We start from the raw sequence: 27,353 nt of genomic DNA on the forward strand, positions 1-27,353 counted from the left end.
ATACAGCCTGTTTCAGGGTTTCCGAGACTCTGAGAAAGTATAGACACAGTGTTAAGTATTTTTTACATCGCATTATTATCTTTAGTCGCCATTTTTGGTCAAAAACACATTCATTATACTGAGATTTACATTTTGTTAAAACAAAATCTGTTAAACATGATTTTAGTCAGGGCCAGCAGAAAGTATTTGTTTTTCTGAAAATTTTGCTACTTTGGTATTCGCTATAATGGGTTTTGACCTGTATAGTCTAAGGCAGGGCTATTTAATTGGCGGCCCGCGGGCCACATGCGGCCCAGAATCAACCTCCGAGTGGCCCAGCCCGTGGTTCCGCCCATAGATAATAAATTAATATATATTATTCATAAATTGTTATAATATAATATAATATATATTATAATATAATATAATTTAATATATATATATTATATTAATATAAATATATAGTATATTAATATAAATATAAAGTATTTATTATGTCTATGGTCCCGCCTAAAAGCAGCATTCCTACGTAAATTACGTAGCCTGCAACGCAAACAATGCAGTGCGTGCCGGTAGTAGCTTAGATTACTATCAATATGTCTTTCTCAACACTGAAACGTAAAATTGCCAATGAAAACCGTAAGTTTAACCCTGTCTGGACTGACAAATACTTGTTTATTTTACCGCCACATCCGAACACCAAACCGATGTGTTTAATTTGTAATGACTGCGTTGGAGTATTTAAAGATTACAATGTGCGGAGGCATCATGTTGAGAAACACCACACTTTTCACCACCAATATTCCAGAGGGATCTCAAGAGAGGGCTGCAAAAGTGCAGAGTTTGATTGCATCTTACAACCGGAGCAGTACTACCATGGTGCGGTCATTCACAGCCCAAGAGAGAGCTACTGCAGCTAGGGTTGCCACCGTCCTTTAAAATCGGAATCGTCCGTATTTGAGAATGAAATTGCGCTTGGCCCCAAGGGATGTGGCCCCGCTACAGTATCGTCCCTTATTTTTGCATTAAAATGGTAACCTAACTGCAGCATCCCTTCGTGTTTCCTGGATACTGGCAAAAAAGAAAAGGCCATTCACAGACTCTGAAACCGTGAAGGACTGCATGCTGGCTGTCGTGGATGAGGTGATAAATGACGATAAAATTAAAATGAGCGTGGTATCTGCTATAAAAAACGTACCCCTGTCAGATACTTCAAACATTCGTAGGGTTGAAATTCTTGCTGCAGATGTGTATGAAACGCTGTTAGGTGACCTGATGAAAGCTGATACTATGTCTATAGCAGTAGATGAGTCCACAGACAAAACTGATACTGCTCAGTTGTGCATATATGTCCGTTTTTTGATGGCAAATGCTTCCAAGAGGAGCTGCTCGGCCTACTGCCGTTAGAAGGACACACAACTGGCGATATAGTCTTTGGGAAAATTTCCGCCTTTTTTAAAGTCAGTGGTCTGGATATGAAGCGTGTGTGCATGCTTGTGACAGATGGGGCTCCGTCCATGACAGGGAAAGTGAATAGTTTGGCAGCACGTTGGTCCGCTGTTGCACCTCAGTTGATCTCCTTACACTGCATTGTGCATCAGGCGGTGTTGTGCGCAAAACTAAGCGGGGCACTCAAAACGACAATGGACAGCGTTATGGCTATAATTCATTTTATTCGCTCCACATCAAGCCTCCAACACCGCTTATTCCGCATGCTGCTGTCAGAAATGTCTGCTGAGCACCACAACCTTCTTTTGCACAATGACGTGAGATGGCTGTCCAAAGGCAAAGCACTGGAGCGTTTCTGCGGTCTCAGAGAAGAGATCATAACTTTCCTACGCAGCAGCAAGCAAATAAAGGCAGAAACGCACTTGATTCGCATACTGGACGACAACTTCATGGCCGATGCCTGCTTTCTGAGTAACATATTCAAACACCTGAACGATCTCAATTTGGGACTACAAGGCAGAGACAAAACTGTCATCGACCTTGTGGAACAGATCGCGCATTCCAGTTAAACTGGACCTTTTCGCAAATGATTTGAGCACAGGCCGAATGCTGCATTTTCCGACACTCCGCAAAGGCATCTTACCCCCAAGCACAAATCACGGATGTGATGACAGATTTCATTGCGATGTTGAAAAATAACTTTGCTGGTCGATTGGATGGACTTGATCTGCTCACAGAGTTGGCTGTTTTTGTCAGAGACCCATTCACTGTTGCAATAGAAGGGGACTTATCCGCCAGAGCTAAGAAACTGGTCCCTTCCATTGACGAGGGGAAATTCAAACTCGAACTTGTTGACATGCAGTCATCTGTAACCATGGCACAGCAGCTTTCCACTAACGGGCCTGCAATGTTTTGGACTGATGTCAACGCACATCAGTTCCCTAACATTAAGAAAGTAGCGATCGTCATGCTCAGTATGTTTGGATCAACATATACATGTGAGTCAAGTTTTTCACACATGAACTCCATAAAAGCAACTCGTTGCTCCCTGACTGACCATACTCTCCACCAATGCCTTCGAATTGCATTGACAACTTACGAGCCTAAAGTCACTGCTCTTGTTCAAAACAAAAAATGTCACTTCTCCCACTAAGTCAGCAGGGTAACTGTAGCCTACAATACATCAATATAATGTGGGATGCGTAACAGAGGCATGCCTAATCACACATGGTGATTTAAAATATGTTCCCTCAGTGTTGTTATAGTTGTGAATACTGTGCACTTTTTATTTTATGCACTTTGAGATGTTCCTGGGTCAAATGTGTGCAAGTTGTTATTTCTAATAGCCTACTACTGTGCACTATTTTGTTTTATGCACTTTGTGATCAGATAGGTCAGATATGTAGCCTAGGTCAGTTTTTTTTCTTTTGTAAGTGGAAAAAATAGGAGCTACCTCAGATTCTGTTAATTCAGCTCTTTTTGTATGCACCTTTTGCTCTGCAAACTGACCAAAGTTAAAAGAGAAACAACGAATAAACCTTATGTTTTTCAATAAATTTGTTTGTGTTGGTTTTAAAATGTGTCATTACGAGCTGCTTTGCCGCTAAAATGACTAGCCCAGTTAACCTTCTTGGTTTGACAATCTGGCCCAACTGAATTTGTAATTGAATAGCCCTGGTCTAAGGTATAATATGCTGCAGGATTCTTCCTATTCATTCACCTTCTTCCTCTTTATATTTTCATATTTACAAAATTTCTAACTTTAAAGAAATTAAATAATTTCATACTGACAGACAAAATCCACACAGGCTTGCCTAGTGAGTTAACCTAACTTTTCTGCACAGTACAATATCAAAGAGATCACTTTACAATTGACCACAAAATATTCAGTTGTAGAAGAAAAAATAGATTTGGGATCTCAGTCATGTAGGATAAAATGTTTTGATATGCTTCTCATATTAAAATATATTATTCATCTTAAATAAATAGCAGAAATTAAATAAACGTCAGAAACCTGTTCAGGCATATCAGGAAACCAGATAAAGGTCAAGTGAACAACAAATACTGAAAGATGACTAAGAGATGACTAAGACATTCAACAGATGTCCTGTGAACAACCATAATGGACAACTGTTATATACACAAAAATTTCAAGGGTGGTGGCTCAACCCAAATGGTATAAGAAAATAATAAAATAGACTTTCATCTTATACACGGTGAGCCAAAATGAAGTACCACATTTCTCAAGGTCATTGCTTGAGGTAGAGGCAGCCAAGTGGGTTGTGGTGAGGGTCCTTTGACAGGTGAACCCTAGTTGTTTTCATTCGGCAACATGCCTTGGTCCAGTGTGCATCATGCTTTCGCTGTCAAAGCGTTCTTCAAAAACAACAGATCCATCATCACTACACAACGAGCTTTCCGAACACACTTCAGCATTCCTCATGACGTCCCAAATCAGAAAACAATTCTTCAGGGTGGCTAAATCTAAACAGATGGGTACAACATTAAACAGAAAATCTCCAGGCTGTCCTCGGACTGTACAAATGTCTGAAAATATCCAAGCTATAAGGGCAACAATTTTGCAGTCTCCTAGACGTTCAGCATGTAAACATACTTCTACCTTAGGAATTTCCAACAAGTCTTTGAGGATTTTGTATGAGGACATTAATTTCCATCCATACAAAATGATGGTATTGCAGGAACTCACTGAGAGAGACTGAAAGAGCTGTAGAGAGTTGTGCGCGAACATTCTGCAAACCGTTCATCGAGATGCCATTGTCATGTGCAGTGACAAGGCACATTTCCATTTCAATAGTTGCGTAAATAAGCAAAACTTTCTCAACTGGTCTGACACCAACCCTTATGAACTTCATCAGAGACCCCTGCACAGTAAGAGTGTTACAGTTTGGTGCGCCGTTGCAGAATTTGGTATTGTAGGCCCGTACTTTTTGAGGAGTGGGGAAAACGGTCACCATCACTTCAGAACATTACATTGAAATGCTAGAGAACATTCTGTGGCCCCAACAAGAAGAAATGGATGTGATGGATTCCTAGTTTCAACAGGATGGAGCAATAGCTCATACAGCGTGTAGAGCCATGCAAGTTTTGCGGGGGATGTTTCCGGGGAAGCTGATCTCCCTGCACCGAGATGTTGGGTGGCCTTTCCGTTCACCTGATCTCTCGTTGTGCGATTTCTTCTTGTGGCAATATCTCAAGTCAAAGGTATACACACATCAACCTCAAAACCTTGAAGCCCGCAAGCACGCTATTTGTCATGAAATCACCGCTATTCCCCTGGACATGGACGAACGAGTCATTCGAGCATTCAGAAATTGTCTCAAAGAGGGCATTGCTAATGATAGCCACCAACTTGAAGACATCATTTTTAAAACGCAACGAAAAAAATCTATAATGAAATTTATTTTACCTTGTAGTGTTTTTGTAGAATAAACGTTTGAAATGTGGTATTTTTTTGCTTACCGTGTATAAGTCATTATGGTGTAAACCAATGAACCAACCAGAGTAAAATATATGCATTGATTGGCACTGTACGTAAATTCAGTAGTTTAAAAAATGAACCTCTATCCTTTGTTTCTCCGACCATTCTCATCATGTTGTAATAGACTACTGTAAAGAATGCTCCCTCCTCTGCTTGGTGCTGCAGGTGATTAAAAGGTTTTATCAAATTTGTCCTGTTAGAGGATAAGTGTTTTTCTTTAATTAATATTTGTACCTCACAGTGCACTTACAAAAAGTTTTGTAATAAGTGATCCACTAACTTTTTTGTTAAACCAACGTTTCGATTATTTCCTACATTTGCAGTGTGCTTTATGTACCTGCTTTGTTCTATTCAGAGTTTAATCTGTTTGGAAACAAAATTCAACAGGCCATACAGACATGGGAATCATATACAACAGCTGTATAGACAGTTGCCTCCATCTATACAATTTTTTAATCTATCAAGTTCAAATCCACAAAGGCAAGATCCTATTCCAAAAAGACTTAGTGAAACACAGTACACCAACAATGATGTGTATAGTAATCTATGGTATGGAACATTCATGCACATGCTCACACTTCCTCATACAGGAGCAATTTCAAGTCAGCATTTAACTAAACAAATCTGTCTTTAGGATGTAGGAGGAAAACCATAGGACCCAGAAGAAAACCCACACAAAACTTTGGTGAAAGATCACCATGCATACAATCTATGTATGATAGACAATCCCCTAGTGCACATAAAGCATGCTGATTCTAGAGTCACCATGTAAACTGTAGTGGTGTCACCTAAATCCAAAGAATTTCCCTAGACAGGGTATATTGATCAAAACAGCAGAGGTGTTACAGTCATGTTAACCAGTGACCTTTGTTGCTAATTATTTTCCAGGTAATTCACCGTGTGGCTGGCTTAGACAAATTTTTTTTCTAGTCACCCAAGATGCTTTGTGAAGCCTGCATGCATGCGTGCCATAAGCTTACTCCACCTCATGTTTTATGATGCTGCCTGATCTATTTCGCACATGCATGATGATTAATACTTCGATCAGGGGAACCCTCACATGCTACTGGGGAGAAAAAAAAAACCAAAACAATTAACTAACAATATTATGAGCACTGCATCAGAGTATATAGAGCTGATCCCTATACACTCATCACAACTTGCCGCTGTGGTTAATTGCACATACAGAACAAATGCATGTACAATTAGCCATGCAGTGTGGCAGCTAGTCAAAACAAACCTTAAAGGAGCCTAACCTTTCATTTCCCAGAGTGCGAAAACACATTAGATGTGTGAGATAATAAAAATAATGAAAGGTTTATTATAATTTACAAAATGCTTCTACCTTCTTGATTGAATAAAAAACTGTAAACAGCTCAGCAACTCAGCAAAGATAGATTGGAAGCAAAAAGGATGTGCCAACTGCATGCTAAGTGACTTAAAAAAATGCAGTGTGGCATGCACAATCAGTGCCCCGAAGACTGGACCTCTATGAGCAGAATATTTATTTATTTACTTATTGCTAGTTTGCGTCCATTTGTTGTATATTATTTGTAGCTATTATTCCATGTGTCTTATGTTGTTTGACGTATAGTGGCTCAGTGGTTAGTACTGCTTCCTCATAACTCAAGTAATGTTTTTGACCACAATAATCGTTCCAGTATGGTTGGCATATACTTCTCTAGCCCTCAGGGACACTTAAAAGACCATTTATAATCCACTCATAACTATTTCAGCTTCTCCTTTCCAACTAACTTTAATGCCTTTTGCTGTGTTCTGAAAAGATCCCAAATATTTCTCCAATTTGGCAAAGCTTGAGGTGAAGCGAGCTCTGTAGAGTTTGCTCATCACAATGCCTTAGCCTAATATGATTTTTAAAGTAATTTGAATAAATTATTGTAACCAGTTATTATTATACTTCAATGTGTTATTTTTAAAAAAGGAATTAAATTTTATTTTGTCAATAAAACTTTAACATGCAATATTACTTACCTTTAACTCTGACATTTCTGCATCCAAACTTAAGGATTTCTTTTTCTCTTCTTTCAGATGATCTTTGGTATGTTCTAATTCTTCACTTAGCTCCTAGTAAAGATAAAAATAAACTATTATAAATTATGTCTATAGTCATAGCAATTATTATTTTTAGAGCAGTGGTTATTAAAGTGTGGTCCATTGACCACCAGTGGTCTTCCAAGTATAATGCAAGTGGTTTGTTAGCTGACAGTTCTAAGGGCAAACTGACTTTTATATTCCTCAGATATGCCAGTCTTCTTTGCACTCATTCTTGCTTAGCCATTTATATGTAACAATCAAGTCTGGTAGCTGACATTGGAGCTATTAAATCAATATACTTAGATACTTAAGAAATGGGTCTATAAAACAGCAGAGTACACCCAACTAACTTTCTTCTAGATTTTAACAACTTTTGCCTCAATTTCACACCTTCTGGCTCCGCTACTGTTTGCCCAACCCACCACCAACTCCCATCCCCACTGCCAAAATCTCAGGCAGTGTTGGACACTGCCATGCTGCCAGACAGGTACACACGATTGGTAAAAGGCTGCATGATATTAATAAATATTCATGACTAAAGTGGTATTATGGATCATTGGCTGAAATCTGGGACTTTGAAATGCAAATATAACAATGCTGGATTTGAATCATAGAATTTTCACATAAATGCATTTTGTAAAATAAATCTGGGAGATGTTGTGGTCCACTGTTATATATGACTTTAGCAACTTAGTAGTCCTCAGTCCAAAATACTTTGAGTACCACTAATCTAGAATATACTTAATATGCTGTAATATTATAATAATACAACTTTTTACAATTATGCAAACAGTTGCATAATTCAGTATAGATAGAAGACTGGATATACCATAATACTTTACAAATAATTGTCGTTTCAGATATTACCATCTTTCAAAGATTACAGGATGTCATTAAGAACAATCTTTTAAGGGTTCTTTGATGTTACATTCTTACTAAGTAAATAAAATTCTAAACAATAATTAAAAAATAATTAAATATAATACAAAGTATATTGTAATATTAGAGTATTCCCATTGAATATTCCCATATTCCCATTCCTGACATTTTCTGCTTGCTTTAAAAAGAAATGTGCTATCTAACATTAAGTTCAATTTTAAAATGAATTTGCACAATGCTAATGTAACATCCCAAAACAAAAAAAAACTTTATTGTTCTTACATGTAGATTATATTATTGACATTCACAATTAATCAATTAATATACTGCATTGCTTCCCTCTAGATATATTAATGTACTGGATTGCTTCTCTCTATATATATATAAAATGACAAAACATCTGGTGTCCAGTGTCAGTGGCTGGGAGTAACGTCATTCAAAGTCCACAAGAGGTATGGTATGTTTGATGAACAAAGGCAACAAGAAGTATAAAGAAAGAGAAATATAAGGGCTACAATGCCCAATGAACAAACGCAACAAAAACCACAAAGAAAGAGGGACATAAGAGGATGACTGGATTAGACTGTGACACCTGTGAATTCCTCAAGTAATCAGTGCAAACTACAAGTTTAAATCTACACCAAATAAAAAAGCAGTGATAAAATCTTCTAAACTGAATATCAACACAAATACTCAGAATACATTATGTTTAGCAATAAACACAAATATTTAGACATCAATTAACCATATAGCATAATGCATCAACCATAAGGACACAGCAACAACATCCATGGGAAAAAAACAAGCAAAAACTCACAGAATATTTAAATGCTATGTATATACATCAACAAACAAATACATACACATATTAAAAATAAAATAAAAATCCATGGCACATGCACAAAGGAATACCTGTGGTCTAAATAGAACTAAAAAGAAAAATGATATCCAAATCCAACCAGATCAAAAGTAGCAAAAAGTGAAGAAAAATGGGAACAAAACAGGAAATTCAAAATATATCTTAAGTATTTGTCTATGAATGACAATATGGTTGCAATTAGTAAAACAAAAATGATAAAAGACACTGACATTTTTCAAGGGGGGTGGGATGCAAACAAATCAATCGAAATTAAATTTTATAATTATTACTTTTCATATATTTGTTGATTCTTTTACCTAATTTTATATCAGGCATCTCTGATTCAATTAGCTCATGGTTACACCTACTTATTTTTTCTTTTTTCTATTGATGTTATTTGTTTTTAACATATTTGGCTTTGCAATTTTTAGAAAGAAAGCTAGCTGTATTAAGCATATTGGTTAAATAAAGAGACCTCGGTTTAAAATTAAGCAATAAGCATGTGCTCCATTACTTTCTTTCTCCTTCTTAGATGTTTCTGTTTAAAGCTTAATGTAGATCTCCCACTGCAGGGAGCCTCCAATTACATTATGTTCACAGAAAAGATTTCGGCAAACATTATACAATGTACAAACAACCATGAAAACAGACAGGTTAAATTTCCTTGTAATTAAGAAGCTTTCTTTAGTTATACTGTAAGAATGCTACTACATTTTTGTATAAAGCCAAACTACACAAAAAATAACAACAAAGCTGACATCATAGTAATCATCTATCCTTTTAAGTGACATGTATTAAATTCCAATGTTCTACCACCCTCCTCTGTTTTGTTAGGAGAAACATCAGTCTTGCAAAATAATACAATAAGAAATATAAAATTAGTAAGAAAATAAAACATTTTTAGAGATAACTCTACCAGCTTGTAGTAGGAACTGAAAAATAAATCCAGAACATACAAAATCAAAAATCATTTAATTATGCTTCCATCTCTGCCATTAAAAATTGAATATAGAGCCACGGTATTTGATTTTTATGTGAATTTCATAATTTTGTGCTTGATTCGTTTTGATGGAATTACAAGTGGAAGAATGAATAATACAAAATAAATAAATTAACGGAAAAGTGGTAACTGCAAAAGCAGGAGGGTGGCAATACAATGAAGTGCATTTAGTCCCTAAATATTATCTTTCTTTAAATGTAAAGCCAAAGTAAATGTAGTTACAATTTAGTCATCAAAATGTGAGTAAACAATACAGTTCTATAAAGGCAGTCCTATTGCATCAAAGAAAGACATACACCCTTTCAAGGGTCAGTTCATTATTTTTTTTTCCAGCCTACACAGTTAACCTAATGACAAAGTTAAAAATGGAAAGTGAAATTTGACTCCAACTAGAAGAAATATTATTGACAAAACATGTTTACCTTGCATAGATGTGAAGAGTTGCAAAAAAACATAATGTACATTATACAACAGATGAAAAGATACTGCAGCTTTGTTAGGATTAGATACATACTGAATAATTTTAAATATTTAACTTTAACAGAGCTATAATAATACAAATGCAGCCTTCTGACATTTTGCACTCTTGGAGAATAAACATTAATTTTAAATATATTTACCTTAATTTTATTTTGGTAATTTATTATCTCGCTGCTCATTTGAAACTTCAAAGCAGTGATCTCCTCACTGCTTGATATCTGAATACTCTTCGCATTTTTTTCTGCTTTTTCCAGTTTTTCCTGTAAATCCATGGTAGTTGCTGCCAGTTTTTCACATTGCCTGAGCTCCTCTTTCAGACTTTTATTTTCTGTTGTTACAGCAGTTAAACTGGCATTTACCTTTCCTACTTCTTTGTCTGTTTTTTGTTTCAGACTTGCAAGCTGATGAATAAAACTTGCTATTTTTTGCTCAGCTTGTTCTTTTTCAGAAGTGACTGTGCAAATCTGAATACCAAGTTCGGCCATTTCTGTATTGGCTCTGTGTAGCATATCTTTATTCTCAGTACTTTCTAACTCTAACTTTCCAGAATATTCCTTAATCACCTTCATCTGCTCTTTAAGAGCTATAACTGTAGCTTCTAATTCAGCTTTGTCTTGAATTAAAGCTTCCTTGTCTTTTGAGAGCATCTCATTTTTCTCCTTGTATTCCATTAGTTCTTGGATATGGTTTCTTGTAAGTGACTCAGTTTCCATCTTCAGCTGCTCGGTTAAAGTTTTAAATTCTTCCCGAGATGTTTCAGTGATGTCCAACTTTGCTTGTACTTTTGCATTTTCTTCAAGTGATTTTTGAAGCGTTGCTCTAAGATCAATCACATCTGTTTGCAATCTTGTTATTTCACTGAAATTTACCTCTAACTGACTTTGAGTAACTGTTAATTGTGAGTCTAATTCCTGAACCTTCTTGGCCTGATTTTCTGACTGTTGTAGTTGCTCCTTCTCTAAGGAAACTTTCTCTGATGTTAAATGTTCAACTACTTTTGACTGCTGCTGACAAACACTTTCCAGACTCTCCTTTTCTCTTTGATACTCCTTCCTTTGTTTGTCCATTCTGCACAAAATCTCTTCCCTTGTTTTTTCACTTTCATCTAACAATGCAAGCTTTTCCTGCAACTTCTGATCCAATACATTTTCATTAATTTTTAAATCAGAAATTTCATTTTCTAGTTCTGAAATGTGCTGTTTAGTATTGTCATGCTGTATTTGAAGAGAGGACAAATTGTCTTTTAGATTGATATTCCGTTTCCTTTGTTCATTATTTTCATTTTCCACATTTGTTAACATTTCTTTTAATTCTTCAATTTGCATTAAAGCTTTCTGATACTTTTCATCTAAATTTTTATTTTCTTCTCTAAGTTTCACTTCTTTTTCATCCACTGTAACCAAAGCATCATCTATCTGTTTCCTCAAATGTTTCTCTGATGCTCTCAAGCTTGCTAGTTCATTATCATGTAATGCTTTAACATCTTTAAGATCCTTATTTGATTCCTTCAATTTTTTTGTCTCCTGCACAAGTTTTTCATTTTCTGATTTTAAATTTGTACATTCACTTTTATATTGCTCTAAACTAATCATACATTCTTTAATGCTTTGTTTTAGCTTTGCAATTTGTTCAGTTAAACTTGATTTTTCATTATTTAATATCATGTTTTGCTCTTCTACATTCTTGCAGTTTTTAGTGATATTGGACAAATCTTTTCTTCTGGTATTTAGGTCTTCTGTGAGGGTCTCTATCTGCCCTTCTAGATTTTCAATTTTTTTTCTCTGCTCCTCTAACACTGTCTTGAGTTCTTTTTCCTTATCATAGTACTGCCTTTCTATCATATCAGCATGCTTTTGCAAATCCTGAATCTGCTTTTGTAAATTGCTAGCTTCCTTTTCCTTTACTGCTAAAGCCCCTTGATGCTTTTCCATAGCTTTTTTTAAATCCTCATTTTCCATGACTAACTGCCTTTCTTGAGCTTCAAATGCTGCTGTGAGACTGGAGAGCTTTATTTCTGTTTTTTGCAGCATGTCCACTTTTTGTTTAAGATCATCAGTTAGTCTTTCACTGAGATTCCTGTGTTCATTTGTTTCTTTCTGTAGTTCAGTCTTTTCTTTCTCAGCTTCATTGAGATCAGTTAGAAGTTCATGGATCTTCTGTGCTGTGTCAAACTGGCTAGATGCTTCCTGCCCTTTCTGATTTAGAAATGACTCTAGTTTTTCCAGAAGTTCTAAGTTTTTTTGTTCTGCTCTACAGAGCTTAGTCTCCAGATCAGCATTTAAATTATCCTTTAGTGTCTGCGAATTTTTTAAATATTCTAGCTCTTGGTTTAATGTTTTTGACTTGTTCAAAAGTTCCTGATTATTTATTTCAAGGTGTGTAATAGTTTCTTTGTACTTTTTTTCACATGAGTTCATCTTGCTGCATTCCTGCAAATCACTGAGCTGTTTTTTAAGATCTTCAACCACTTTCTTTAATTTTGAGTTCTCTTGTAATGCAGTAGAAATCTTTATATCTTCAATATTTGCAGTATTTTCTTCGTGTTTGCCAATTTCTTCTAATTCCTTTTTCTCCAGTTGTAGTTGATGAACCAGATCTTGAAGCTTCTGTTGCTTCAGTTCAGACTGATCAAGCTCAAGTCGTAATTCATCAATCACATTTACTGGCTCGCTCAGTAAACTGTTGTTGAAATCAGGACTTGAAGGAAATTCATTAGCCTATAAAGACAATCAATTTAAAAAAATAAATATTAAACACTACAGTAATATGTGTACATAAAAAGTAACAATTTCCAATAATTCTGATCAAATTTCACAGCTTAACAGAAATAATTTTGCTTGTCACCGAGTGATTACACAGACCATGATGATTATTACTTGTTTTAAAATTTTATTTATTGTATCTTTAAATCCAAAACACTCACACACAAGCAATTCTCATACAAAAGATGACAAACCCGCTCCATTAATACATAAGTGAAACTTTATATTTTTATCGGAATCACTTCTATAAATTAAAAAATAAAGCAGCCCCAGCACTATAAATTGCTTTGATGATTACCCATTCTCAGGTTAACATATGAAATTATTTTATATTTGAAGTTAGGATAAATAGCAGTGTTTACTCCTCTGTAATCAAAGGTTTTTGAATCTTCCTGATAAAAGCTCCAATTTTAGTTATACAGGTCCTTCCCAGGTAAAACAATTATTTCAATTTACTAACACACCTATACTGGATAAAAGTTATACACAGGATAAGATATTTGTGTTATGCAATTAAGTATGTTAACTTCCCTTTAGGCAAAGCCAACAATTAGCAAGACTTTCAGTAATGTATATACTGTATAATACCTTATCATACATCTCCAGGTAGACAGAAGTTCCAACTTTAGACTAAAAATCAATATAACTGAACCACACTTTTTTATGAACCAGGAAAAAAATAATGTGCTGATAAACACAAGGATTGAAGAAAGATTAAAATTGTCCATGTCTGTATATAAAGACTATGCAAAGGAAAATAAAACACAAGTTTAAGCTAAGTTTAAGTTTCTGATTTTCACAAATAAATGATGGAGATTAGTTTCTTACAAGTTCCAGGGATCAAGAGTTCAGTATCTTTCTTCTGGTTCTGTGGCTTTTATGTTAATTTAAATTCATACTGCTTAATTTATCAAGCTCAAGAGGAAAGAAAGAAAAGCAGCAGGGAAAATGTTCTGAAAACTCTGAAATGTTTGGTTTTATGAAAAGTGTGTTTATGAAGTGTGGCGAGCAGCTAGGGGTGGTACCCAGCCAGGACTCCCGGAAGGACCGGAAGAGGGATTACGCCTCCTCTGGACCATGAGGGGGCAGCCATCCTGGTTGGTATGGGGACCATGAGAACAGAGTATGGAAGCTCAACCCTATAGGGGCCCATGGTCACCGCCAGGGGGCGCTCAGATGCCTGAGAAGCCCTGGATGTCAGCACTTCCGCCATACCCGAAGGTGCTGGGGGAAGGAATACCAGGGACACTCGGAGTGCTTCCAGGTGCTCAGCTGGCACTTCCGCCACACCAGGAAGTGCCAGCAGAAGTTCATCGGGAGACACCTGGAGCACGTCTGGGTGAATATAAAAAGGGGCCGCTTCCCTCCATTCGTTAGCTGGAGTCAGGGGAAAAGAGGACGAAGTCTGGAGGAGAGGAGTGGAGGCGGTCAGAGAGAGAAAGGCATTGAGGAAAAGGCCTGGACTGAAGGTGATCAGTGTGGGAGCACTGGGTTGTGTGCGGTATTGTAAATAGAAATGTATAATAAACGTGTGTTGGTGCTTGAACCATCAGTGTCTGCCTGTCTGTGTCCGGGCTGTTGATAACAGAAGGTATTTGAGGAAGGAGTAAGTGAACAGTGCCTGGAGTCATGTTTAAGCACCAGTGTTGGCAAGAAAGGTAATGTTTTTAGATGAAAGTGTAGCTTCACTAAGAATACATTTTTAGTTCTTTACAATTTGCGGTATTGTATCTTTTTTAATGATACTGGTATTTCTTGTCATAACAACATAAGGAATATAACAAGCAGAAGGATATTGTTCAATCCATGAAACTCACCTGGTTAGCTAATAGCTAAATTGTTCTAATATCCCATCCAGATGCTGTTTAAAAGCTGTTCAGGTTTTGACTTCAACTATATAACTGAGTCGTTTGTTCCAGATTATGATAGTTCTGTGTAAGAAGAAGTGCTTCCTGGCTTCAGTCCTAAATACCTTCTCCTTTATTATCCCTGGTGTTAATGAATATGTAACTAACTATTAAATCAAAAGAATTCTGCTTGATGAACTTTACTGATACCTTTGTGAATTTAAAAGAACTGAAGTAGGGCCCAAAATAGGGTCCCTGCTCAAGTCTAAAAAGGTTTAATTTTCTGAGCTTGTCATTATTTATGTTAAATAAAAGTAATAAAAAATAGTTTCTGTTGATTGAGTTTGCATCATAATTTTTTTTCAATGTTGCTAGGTTCTCCAAAGAAGTAAAAAGAGGAAATTGGGCCAGCAGTGGTGTGCAGTTTTAAGATAGCTACTTTGAGGTTTGCTGTATTCAGATTTTATCCTTGAAAGACAAATATACTCACTGTCTCCTATAGTATTTTGCTATCAGAAAGAATCTATTAAGTTACATATGAAATAATATAATAGTCTAGCTGAATATATAAAAACTGTCTATGATTTTTTTCTATAAATAGATATATGCCAAATGTTTTACAAAAACATTAAACTAATAATAATACTGCTAACATATAAAAACCATAATATTTCAGACACACAAATGAAAACATTCCAAACTAATGGCAAACCAACACAAATCATACCTGTGAATAGCTGCTAGACAGACTGTTAATACTGGAACTGCGGCTAGGAGGTTTCCAAAGATGAGCAGGAGAATTTGACAATCCTAGTGTTCTTCTATAAGGCACAAGATATAGAAAAATCTTTTAGGAGTTGAAATGTGATCTTCCACCATTTAGAAGAGCATAATCATGAATATTTACGGTAGCTTTCATCATAAGCATCTTCCAAATCATACAGAGTATCATCTGACAGGCCATGGTAATATTTTTTCCCCCAAGGAATTAAAATGGCGCCTACCAGATAATTTCACATGTGCCCTATACAGTTAAACAACTGTTATTTTTTTATGATATCTTTGAGTCATCAATGGCTAATTATTAGAGATACAACCATCACATAGAAAAACTACTGTAAACAAGGAATATGCTGCTTATTTAGAGAAGAAATTTTGTTCTTTAAAATGAAAATGATTTGCTGGATTCAAAATCATTAACAAAAACATTTTTAAATAATGTCATAAGATGTGAAGATGTATAAAAGATGCAAAAGAACTCTTACCATATGTGAAGATTTTAATAACTTTATATCTAATAATTAAAGGTGTGCCACATACTATGATATCCTATTTTCACTACATTAGTTTAATAGCCTTAAATTTTGCTGTGGTTTTAAGAAAGTGAAAATAAAAGATTTTTGGCTCACAAAACTGCAAAAGTTTCCAAATAATACAAAATTATTATTTAAATTAGTTTACTTATGGTACAAATATCAAATGTAATAATTGTACTATTTGTAATAGGCTGTGCTTTTTAAATATGTAAATTCTGTCACATCTTGCAAAAAGTACAATCCCTCCAGCACAGGCATCATTTTATATTTCCAGGAGTTTTTTTTTTAAATACATACTGAGGACATTGACTTGTGAACTTTTTGCACATTTTTAGCAAATCTACAAAGAATTAAAATTCTAAACACCAAATTTTCTGATGTTTAACTTTTTTACAAATATACTGTCTTGTCATTCATTTCTACAGATACAATTGATTTTATCAACCAGTTATTAATATCAGCCACATACTGTCCAATTTGAAAGATTACATGCATTCCCTAAGCATGCATGACTCTAGTCAGCGTTTTGGTCCATTAAAGCACCCACACATCATTTTCAATCATTACAAATTATAAAGTACATGCAGTTATTTTGCAATATCCATGCACTGCCCAATTTTTGTACATATATTATCTGCTCAGGGATTAGTGTTGCTGCCTCACAGCATCAGAGTTGTGTGCTTGAGTAATAGCCTAGTTACTGCCAGAGTGTATTCTGCATATTCTATCAGTACTTGTTGAGAAACACATGCATTTTATATTAACAGGCAACTGTAAACAGGCCCAGCATGAGTAAGTATGTAAGCAAATGCCCTATAATGGGCTGGTGTTTTGCTTAGAACTGGTTTCTGTCTTGTACCAAATAAGCACTAGCTATCTTTGATCCTGAAGTAGATGAATGGGTTAGAAAATGAATGGATGAGCAGATGGGTCTTTGAGCTCCTAAATAATGATATGCTTTAAATAAACTAAGGACAGTTAGGAATGGTGAGGAAAAAAACAAAACTCAATTTTGCACAGCTAAATCACCTTTGTTTTTTACTCTATTTATATTATTGTATGGACACAATTACAATAAATAAATAAATAAAAAAACTTATAGTACCATTTTGTGGCTTGTGTGTTTATGTGTAAACTTTGGCAGGCTGATATTTCAACAACAGTGTTATAAGTCAAAACAACAAAGTAATTCCACTATTTAAAAATCTATCTACCTACCTATTTATCTATGTGTATATTTTTGGATGATCTGCTGTGGCAACCCCTAACAGGAGCAGCCGATAGAAGAAGATATATACACATAAACATATATATACATATATATATATATAATCTTTCTTTTCTATTCTGGAAACAATGTCACAGTGTTCCATATACCTGATTTTAATAAAGCTGGTGCTGTCTAGAGTAGCATGAGGAAGAGAGTAATTGAAGGTGATATGAAAACTGCAGTTAGTTTTCTTTCTTATTTTTTGACATGCAGATTTTCACATTAGACTTTCACATTATTCTTGAAATAACGTAAACAGGGAGAAGCCCTTGCAATGAAGAAACATTACTTATAATATTGTGAAAATCAACTACATATCTTGCAAAAAATAATAAGGACCAAACTATAGAAGTCTCCAACTTGCAATGCAATGGCTTTGACTGTGAAACTGAGTACCGTCTAGACATGTTACTGGCTTCACATTGTTTTCTAAAGTAGTTGAACACAATGGGTGCTTATTAGAGGCAGCAGAAAATTGTAGATTTGCACCAAAATGAAAATTAGCATAAGAAGCCATTTAGAAAATTTTATATAGAAAAAATACAGTACTTTTTTGCTTACACTTTTTAAAACCTATCAAATTTTAAATATTTCTTAAAACTGGATCATTTTAAAAAGAATATTTTGACAACCACAACATTAGATAGCATGTTCCATAAACATTAATTTAAGGAAAATACAGTAGATGGTGATTTGAATCACAGTAGGCAGAAAATAACCATATTCACACAAGCAAATGAAGATCACAAAATACAGGTACATCAAGTAGAACAAAGTTTCAAAAGCAGTATCCTAAAGTACACTTTTTTGTCTACTGCTATATATACATTTTCTTCACTAACTTATAGAAGAGAAATTAATATTTATGTGTATTCATTGTGATAAAATACTTCACTTTCAAGTGTAAACTACAAATGGTATATATAATACATATTATCGGTTAGAACAACAAAGAAATTTTTATACTTGTTTCAAATAAGTTGCTAGCAGATGTTACTTTTTCATAGATCACAACATTTGTATTTTAGATTATGTAATGTTACTTTTAACTTTTAGTATAAGTCTTTGATAAGTGAATCAAGATAATTATTAGGAGTTAAAACAAAAAAGTACAGTCCTTTACATACAGATATGGCACTTTTTCATTAGCACCTGGAATCACAGCACAGCAGATGATTTGGTTCCATGTGTTTTTATATTACAGGCAAGATTTGTAAAGGTGACACTATCTGAAGAAAAATAAGAAATAGTTATCATAGAAGAAATAATGTTGTTAACGGCTGCTTCCAATTTACATTGCAATGTACAAGCGCTATAGGAGTGTGTTGAACGCTCTTTTTAAGAATCTTAATGGGGTTGAATTTGGATGAGACACACAAACTAACTTCTATTCCTCTTCCGGCCTTAGAATGAATGAGGAGTCCACAGAACTTTAAAGTGCCTCCCCATCAAGCCGCAGCACCATATACGAGACAACATGGTTAGAATTCGTTGTTCAATTTTGGACCTGCTTCTGCAGCAGTCATGATAGTTTACAGAAGCAATAGAGCCTTGAACTAAAAGACCCAGATCTTTTTGTGATTATTCTGATTTCTTTTCATATAGCTTGCAGCTATTAAATGGGGAGCTCTTCAAAAGAATTGAGGGTTTTGCAATAATCAAAAAAGACTGAGAAAGGTGTAAGGTTAAATTGTAACATATCCAGAACATAAATTCATAAAGGGATGCTGAACAATATAATGTGCTAGTGAGACTTTTTCTGGACTGTTGTGTTCAGTTCTACACACCACAAAAAAGACATAGGCAACTCTAGATGCTGTACAGAGAACTGGGGGTATGGGATAATGGGGCTGCTCTTGCATGCTATTCTTTTCCTGTATTAATGCAGTTAGATCTGTGTCTAAATACTTGCTATTAATACTAGAATCCCTGAAGCTTACAATTTTAATAATAATAACAGAAGCTCACTACTCAAAGGGCTAAATGCAAAGACGATGCGGGATTCGAATCTATTACCTCGAGATTGCTACGTGGTAGCTTATCTGCTGGGCCAACTGTGCAAATCCATGATGGAGCAGCGTTAGCACTGTAACAATTGGTTGAAAATGAAACGTGCAAACACACATATGCGAACATTGTTTACTTTGTATCGACTGATAATTGGGCTTCAACAACATGTCAATTGAGCAATTTCTTTTTCTTCGGTTTTATTCTTGAATAATATCATACTCGGTTTGCTACACCTTTTGTGAAGGTGTTTTTTGGATATTTGGGCTACAGTCTTCACATATCCTTCACTTCACATCAAAATTATGTCATCTATACTAATAAAAGGCAAAGCCCTCACTCACTCACTCACTCACTGACTCATCACTAATTCTCCAACTTCCCATGTAGGTAGAAGGCTGAAATTTGGCAGGCTTATTCCTTATAGCTTACTTACAAAAGTTAAGCAGGTTTCATTTCGCAATCCTACGCATAACGGTCATAACGGTCAACAACGTCCGCCATGTTGAACTTTCTTATTTATGGCCCCATCTTCACGAAATTTGGTAGGCGGCTTCCCTGCGCTAACCGAAACAAATGTACATACTTATTTCAGTGGTATGACGCCACTGTCGGCCATATTGAACTTTCCAACGTCACAAATTCTCCAACTTCCCATGTAGGTAGAAGGCTGAAATTTGGCAGGCTCATTCCTTACAGCTTACTTACAAAAGTTAAGCAGTTTTCATTTCGAAATTCTACGCGTAACGGTCATTATGGTCAACAACGTCCGCCATGTTGAACTTTCTTATTTATGGCCCCATCTTCACGAAATTTGGTAGGCAACTTCCCTGTGCTAACCAAAACCAATGTACGTACTTATTTCGGTGGTATTATTGAACTTTCCAAAGTCACTAATTCTCCAAATTCCCGTGTAGGTAGAAGGCTGAAATTTGGTACTTATTTCGGTGGTATGATGCCACTGTCGGCCGCCATATTAAACTTTTCAACAGTCTTTGTTACTTGTGGGCCCATCTTCAAAAAATGTGGTACGCGGGTTCCCAACGCTAACTGAATCCTACTTACGTACATATGTACGTCCATAGCCTGCAGCTCAGTCACCGTGTGAGGTGGCATTGGGTCCCCCATCCTAACACCTCCCACGTTGTTGGCTGCCTGCCTATATAAGGCCGTCCGTCGCTCCAGTCTCTACATTCCCTTCCTTGCTTCGCCACGGGATTCACGTCTCCCTGCTGATAACTACAGCCTTTTTATTTAATCCACGGCTTCTCCTCTGTTTTATTGTTCATTTATTACGATTATAGTTATTGTGTAGGTATTTTAGACTTACTTTACATTGTTCAGGTACCCATTTCCTTTATCATTCCAACCGTACCCGCATTAACATGTCTATCGATCAAAGAACTGTCACTTACCGAGTGGTTTCCATGCCCAGAGATGGCACCTATCTTTTCCTTTCTCTTTGTTACATATTGCACGGCCATATCAGGCTCACTCTTGATATCTGGAGAAACATTGTGTCAGGTTCAAGGTGTGGACTGATGATGGTACAGGAGATAATTATACTACAAAGGAGCACTATAAGTGTGAAATGCTTAAGCCCTTCACGTATGCATCTACATGTGAGTTGATGGCTGCCGCTGAATTGTTCAGTTGTCACTTTCAAGTGTATCGAAATGGCCAAATATTTTACACCTTTGGACAACTGCCAATGCCTCTTAAACATCTTAGATTCACAGGTGATGATTTCAGCAGTGGACACTTTGATGTTTATGAATGTTTAAACTCTCAAAAGCTGGATGTGAAGTTATCGATGAAACCGGTTGTATACTTACAACGCTTGACAGATGCCGAATGTCACTTCAACACAAGTCCTACAAATACTGTCGTAATTGAAACAAACCATGAAACTCAAACCGATTATGACAGCAGCAATCCAAGCTGTGAGATTTGAAACAAGATTACTGTTCACATGGCCAACAGTACTTGCATGCTTAAGAGTAAACTCAGCGCACAGCTTGGTCATATTACAACTGGAGGGCCGAACTCACAATGTGGTATACAAAGAGATCCTTAACAAATAATTATTGGTATATTTTCCCTCAGTTTAAAAAGGTTTAATTTTCTTCTTAATAAAACTTTTAAGGCAGTACTTCGCCGCTGCGAAGCGCGGGTATTTTGCTATCTATATATAAATATATAGATATAATGTGTGTGTGTATGTGTGTGGATATATATATATATATATATATATATATATATACAGATAGATAGATAGATACAGTACAGGCCAAAAGTTTGGACACACCTCCTCATTCAATGTGTTTTCTTTATTTTCATGACCATTTACATTGGTAGATTCTCACTAAGGGCATCAAAACTATGAATGAACACATGTGGAGTTATGTACTTAACAAAAAAAGGTGAAATAATTGAAAACATGTTTTATATTCTAGTTTCTTCAAAATAGCCACCCTTTGCTCTGATTACTGCTTTGCACACTTTTGGCATTCTCTCGATGAGCTTCAACAGGTAGTCACCTGAAATGGTTTTCACTTCACAGGTGTGCCTTATCAGGGTTATTTAGTGGAATTTCTTGCTTTATCAATAGGGTTGGGACCAGCAGTTGTGATGTGCAGAAGTCAGGTTAGTTGGACGATCATTTATTTTTCAACAGGACAATGACCCCAAACACACCTCCAGGCTGTGTAAGGGCTATTTGACCAAGAAGGAGAGTGATGGAGTGCTGTAAATGGTCATGAAAATAAAGAAAACACATTGAATGAGGAGGTGTGTCAAAACTTTTGGCCTGTACTGTATATATGTATAGTGTGTGTGTGTGTATGTATGTACAGTATGTATGTGTATATATATATAGAGAGAGAGAGAGAAAGAGAGAGATATACAGTAGATATAGATATATCTATATAGATATTAGATATAGATATATACAGTTGTATGAAAAACTATTTGCCCCCTTCCTGATTTCTTATTCTTTTGCATGTTTGTCACACAAAATGTTTCTGATCATCAAACACATTTAACCATTAGTCAAATATAACACAAGTAAACACAAAATGCAGTTTTTAAATGATGGTTTTATTATTTAGGAGAAAAAATCCAAACCTACATGGCCCTGTGTGAAAAGTAATTGCCCCTTGTTAAAAATAACCTAACTGTGGTGTATCACACCTGAGTTCAATTTCCGTAGCCACCCCCAGGTCTGATTACTGCCACACCTGTTTCAATCAAGAAATCACTTAAATAGGAGCTGCCTGACACAGAGAAGTAGACCAAAAGCACCTCAAAAGCTAGACATCATGCCAAGATCCAAAGAAATTCAGGAACAAATGAGAACAGAAGTAACTGAGATCTATCAGTCTGGTAAAGGTTATAAAGCCATTTCTAAAGCTTTGGGACTCCAGCGAACCACAGTGAGAGCCATTATCCACAAATGGCAAAAACAGGGAACAGTGGTGAACCTTCCCAGGAGTGGCGGACCAAAATTACCCCAAGAGCGCAGAGACGACTCATCTGAGAGGTCACAAAAGACCCCAGGACAACGTCTAAAGAACTGCAGGCCTCACTTGCCTCAATTAAGGTCAGTGTTCACGACTCCACCATTAGAAAGAGACTGGGCAAAAATGGCTTGCATGGCAGATTTCCAAGATGCAAACCACTGTTAAGCAAAAAGAACATTAGGGCTCGTCTCAATTTTGCTAAGAAACATCTCAATGATTGCCAAGACTTTTGGGAAAATACCTTGTGGACTGATGAGACAAAAGTTGAACTTTTTGGAAGGCAAATGTCTCGTTACATCTGGAGTAAAAGGAACACAGCATTTCAGAAAAAAAACATCATACCAACAGTAAAATATGGTGGTGGTAGTGTGATGGTCTGGGGTTGTTTTGCTGCTTCAGGACCTGGAAGGCTTGCTGTGATAGATGGAACCATGAATTCTACTGTCTACCAAAAAATCCTAAAGGAGAATGTCTGTTCGTCAACTCAAGCTGAAGCGATCTTGGGTGCTGCAACAGGACAATGACCCAAAAAACACCAGCAAATCCACCTCTGAATGGCTGAAGAAAAACAAAATGAAGACTTTGGAGTGGCCTAGTCAAAGTCCTGACCTGAATCCAATTAAGATGCTATGGCATGACCTTAAAAAGGCGGTGCATGCTAGAAAACCCTCAAATAAAGCTGAATTACAACAATTCTGCAAAGATGAGTGGGCCAAAATTCCTCCAGAGCTGTAAAAGACTCACTGCAAGTTATCGCAAATGCTTGATTGCAGTTATTGCTGCTAAGGGTGGCCCAACCAGTTATTAGGTTCGGGGGCAATTACTTTTTCACACAGGGCCATGTAGGTTTAGATTTTTTTTTCTCCCTAAATAATAAAAACCATTATTTAAAAACTGCATTTTGTGTTTACTTGTGTTATATTTGACTAATGGTTAAATGTGTTTGATGATCAGAAACATTTTGTGTGACAAACATGCAAAAGAATAAGAAATCAGGAAGGGGGCAAATAGTTTTTCACACCACTGTATACTGTATACAGTATATAATGTGTGTGTGTATGTATGTATGTATGTCTATATATATATATATATATATATATATATATATATATATATATATATATACTGCTCAAAAGAATTAAAGGAACACTTTTAATCAGAGTATAGCATAAAGTCAATGAAACTTATGGGATATTAATCTGGTCAGTTAAGTAGCAGAGGGGGTTGTTAATCAGTTTCAGCTGCTGTGGTGTTAATGAAATTAACAACAGATGCACTAGAGGGGCAGCAATGAGATGACCCCCAAAACAGGAATGGTTTAACAGGTGGAGGCCACTGAAATTTTTCCCTCCTCATCTTTTCTGACTGTTTCTTCACTAGTTTTGCATTTGGCTACAGTCAGTGTTACAGTGTTACAGAGGTTGCACAGGTAGTCCAACTTCTCCAGGATGGCACATCAATACGTGTCATTGCCAGAAGGTTTGCTGTGTCTCCCTGCACAGTCTCAAGGGCATGGAGGAGATTCTAGGAGACAAGCAGTTACTCTAGGAGAGCTGGAGAGGGCCATAGAAGGTCCATAACCCATCAGCAGGACCAGTATCTGCTCCTTTGGGCAAGGAGGAACAGGATGAGCACTGCCAGAGCCCTACAAAATGACCTCCAGCAGGCCACTGGTGTGAATGTCTCTGACCAAACAACCAGAAAGACTTCATGAGGGTGACCCAAGGGCCCCATGTCCTCTAATGGGCCCTGTGCTCACTGCCCAGCAGCATGCAGCTCGATTGGCATTCGCCATAGAATACCAGAATTGGCAGATGCACCACTGGTGCCCTGTGCTTTTTACAGATGAGAGCAGGTTCACCCTGAGCACGTGACAGAAGTGAAAGGGTCTGGAGAAGCCATGGAGAACATTATGCTGCCTGTAACATTATTCAGCATGAGCAGTTTGGTGGTGGGTTAATGATTGTCTGGGGAGGCATATCCATGGAGGGTCACACAGACCACTACAGGCTTGACAAAGGCACCTTGGCTGCCATTAGGTATCAGGATGAAATCCTTGGACCCATTGTCAGACCCTATGCTGGTGCAGTGGCTCCTGGTGCACGACAATTCCTGGCCTCATGTGGTGAGAGTATGCAGGCAGTTCCTGGAGGATGAAGGAATTGATACCATTGACTGGCCACCACACTTTCCTGACCTAAATCCAATAGAACACCTCTGGGACATTATGTTTTGGTCCATCCAATGCCAACAGGTTGCACCTCAGACTGTCCAGGCGCTCAGTGATGCCCTGGTCCATATCTGGGAGGAGATCCCCCACAACACCATCTGTCATCTCATTAGAAGCATGCACCGATGTTGTCAGGCATGTATACAAGAACACAGGGGCCACACAAAGTGCTGCATACAATTTTGAGTTGCTGCAATTAAATTTTGGCAAAATGGACTAGCCTGCCACATAATTTTTTCACTCTGAGTTTTGGGGCATCTTTGAATTCAGGGCTCTGTAGGTTGATCATTTTCATTTCCATCAAACGATGTGGCATCCTTTCGTTCCTAACACATTACCCAGTCTATATCAGTATAGATATCCAGGAGGATTTCTTTTACCCATTGAGATCTGATGTGTTTTCAAAGTGTTCCTTTAATTGTTTTGAGCAGTTTATATATATATATATATATATATATATATATATATATATATATATATATATATATATATATGACAGCAACACTCATAGCAGTGACAAAACAATTACATTGATGATAATGTTACATTATTTTCAAGAAGTTTCCTTTTCTTTTTCATTACTTCTTTAACACACTACTTCTCCGCTGCAAAGCGTGGGTATTTTGCTAGGTATTACTATAACACAGGGGTGCCCAATGCGTCGATCACGATCAACCGGTAGATCGCAAAGGTAGTGCAGGTAGATCACGTTGCATTCAAAAAAAATTTTTTTTAAACATTAGTCTATCATATATCCTCCCTATGGCATTTGCCACTTGATTGACATACAGGGTGGCCAGTCTGAGATCTCTTATCTCCTAACATATTGGTCATCCCGCATGCACAATCAAACGAGCAAGCTACTGCAAAACTCCCGCTGTGATCTAGTTAGCTTTCCAATTTACATCGACTAAAGAAGGGATTTTAAAAAAATATTTGTTTGGGGAGGGTATGGGCTGGATGTGGAATTGGAAGAGGATTTTTTTCTCACAATGTCACAATCGAAGTGCGTTTGTCTGATCTGTCAATCTATCATTGCTATTCCAAACATGGAAAATGTGTAAAGGCACTTTCGAACTGTTCATAAAAACTACGAAACTGACTTCCTTCCGAAAAGCGATCTGAGAAAGAGAAAGGAGAGGGAACTAAAACTGCAGTTAGTCGGACAGTCGTCATTTTTCACTCTGCTGAATTCAAAAGCTCCTTAACTGCATTATTCGGCTCTACTTGTTTATGCGAGTCAGCCTTTTTTCCACATGAAGATTATTAAATCCAAATACTGTAGTGACCATAAATGTACTGGATTGTTATTGTGCCATAAAGGCTATTTAGTTATGCAAGGTAAGACAACATATATTTTATGTATAAAATATACTCAGAGTGTGTGTGTGTGTGTGTGTATGTATATATATATATATATATATATATATATATATATATATATATATATATATATATATATATATATATATATATATATATATATATATAATCATTTTTAATGTAGGTAGATCATTTCAACCTGGTCATTTTAAAAGTAGCTATAACATATGAAAACATTTTCTATTTTAGCGGTGTGTTCAGCTTTTCATGCCTCGAATTTCCTCAGATATTCTACATTTACACAGATCGTTGTAGACACGGAACACACATGAAATGTTAAGTATTTTGAATTATGTTAATTTCCTATATAAATCCTTATAAGCACATCGCTAGATACATACTTCAACACAGACTTCAGCTGTGAGCATTGCAGCAGGGTGATGCCTTCATCTGACTGAATGGAGGGTGTGGGGGGGAGCAGGCTGCATTCTGCTAATCCACACATTTGCAAAACAAAAGCATGCTATTAGCACAGTGATAAGCAGTTACGAGCTTTTTGGTGTATGCTAGGAAAATTTAAGGAGGTCAGGGACAATGAAAAAAATATTAAATTTCAGGGACTTCTAGTGCTAAGCTGAATTTTTCTAAAGTATGTGTCAGACTTCATCAAGGCTGTGTCTTGTCACCACTCCTGTTTGTGGTTTTGTGGATGGGATATCAAGGATCAAGGCTGTGTCTTGTCACCACTCCTGTTTGTGGTTTTGTGGATGGGATATCAAGGCACACCAGAGGATGTAAGGGTGTCCAGTTGGGAAAGCTATCAGTGGTATTGTTGCATTATGCAGATAATGTTGCCCTGTTTGCCCCATCTGACTGT

The 27,353-nt window shown here is 36.5% G+C and overlaps 1 protein-coding gene across 2 annotated transcripts in view; it reads right to left on the reverse strand.

Moving 5' to 3' along the window:
- LOC120529572 (FYVE and coiled-coil domain-containing protein 1-like) overlaps positions 1–27,353 on the reverse strand; it is a 238,352-nt gene that overhangs the window by 148,529 nt on the left and 62,470 nt on the right. For both annotated transcript variants that reach the window (XM_039753478.1, XM_039753479.1), the window contains 3 exons: positions 15,537–15,630; positions 10,341–12,917; positions 6,920–7,012 (listed from right to left, as the gene is read on the reverse strand). In XM_039753478.1, coding sequence (XP_039609412.1) covers positions 6,920–7,012; positions 10,341–12,917; positions 15,537–15,630 — 2,764 coding nt within the window. The remainder of the gene's footprint in view (positions 1–6,919; positions 7,013–10,340; positions 12,918–15,536; positions 15,631–27,353) is intronic.

Source organism: Polypterus senegalus, chromosome 5 (assembly GCF_016835505.1).
Source record: "Polypterus senegalus isolate Bchr_013 chromosome 5, ASM1683550v1, whole genome shotgun sequence".
In the NCBI taxonomy this organism is placed as follows: Eukaryota; Metazoa; Chordata; class Cladistia; order Polypteriformes; family Polypteridae; genus Polypterus; species Polypterus senegalus.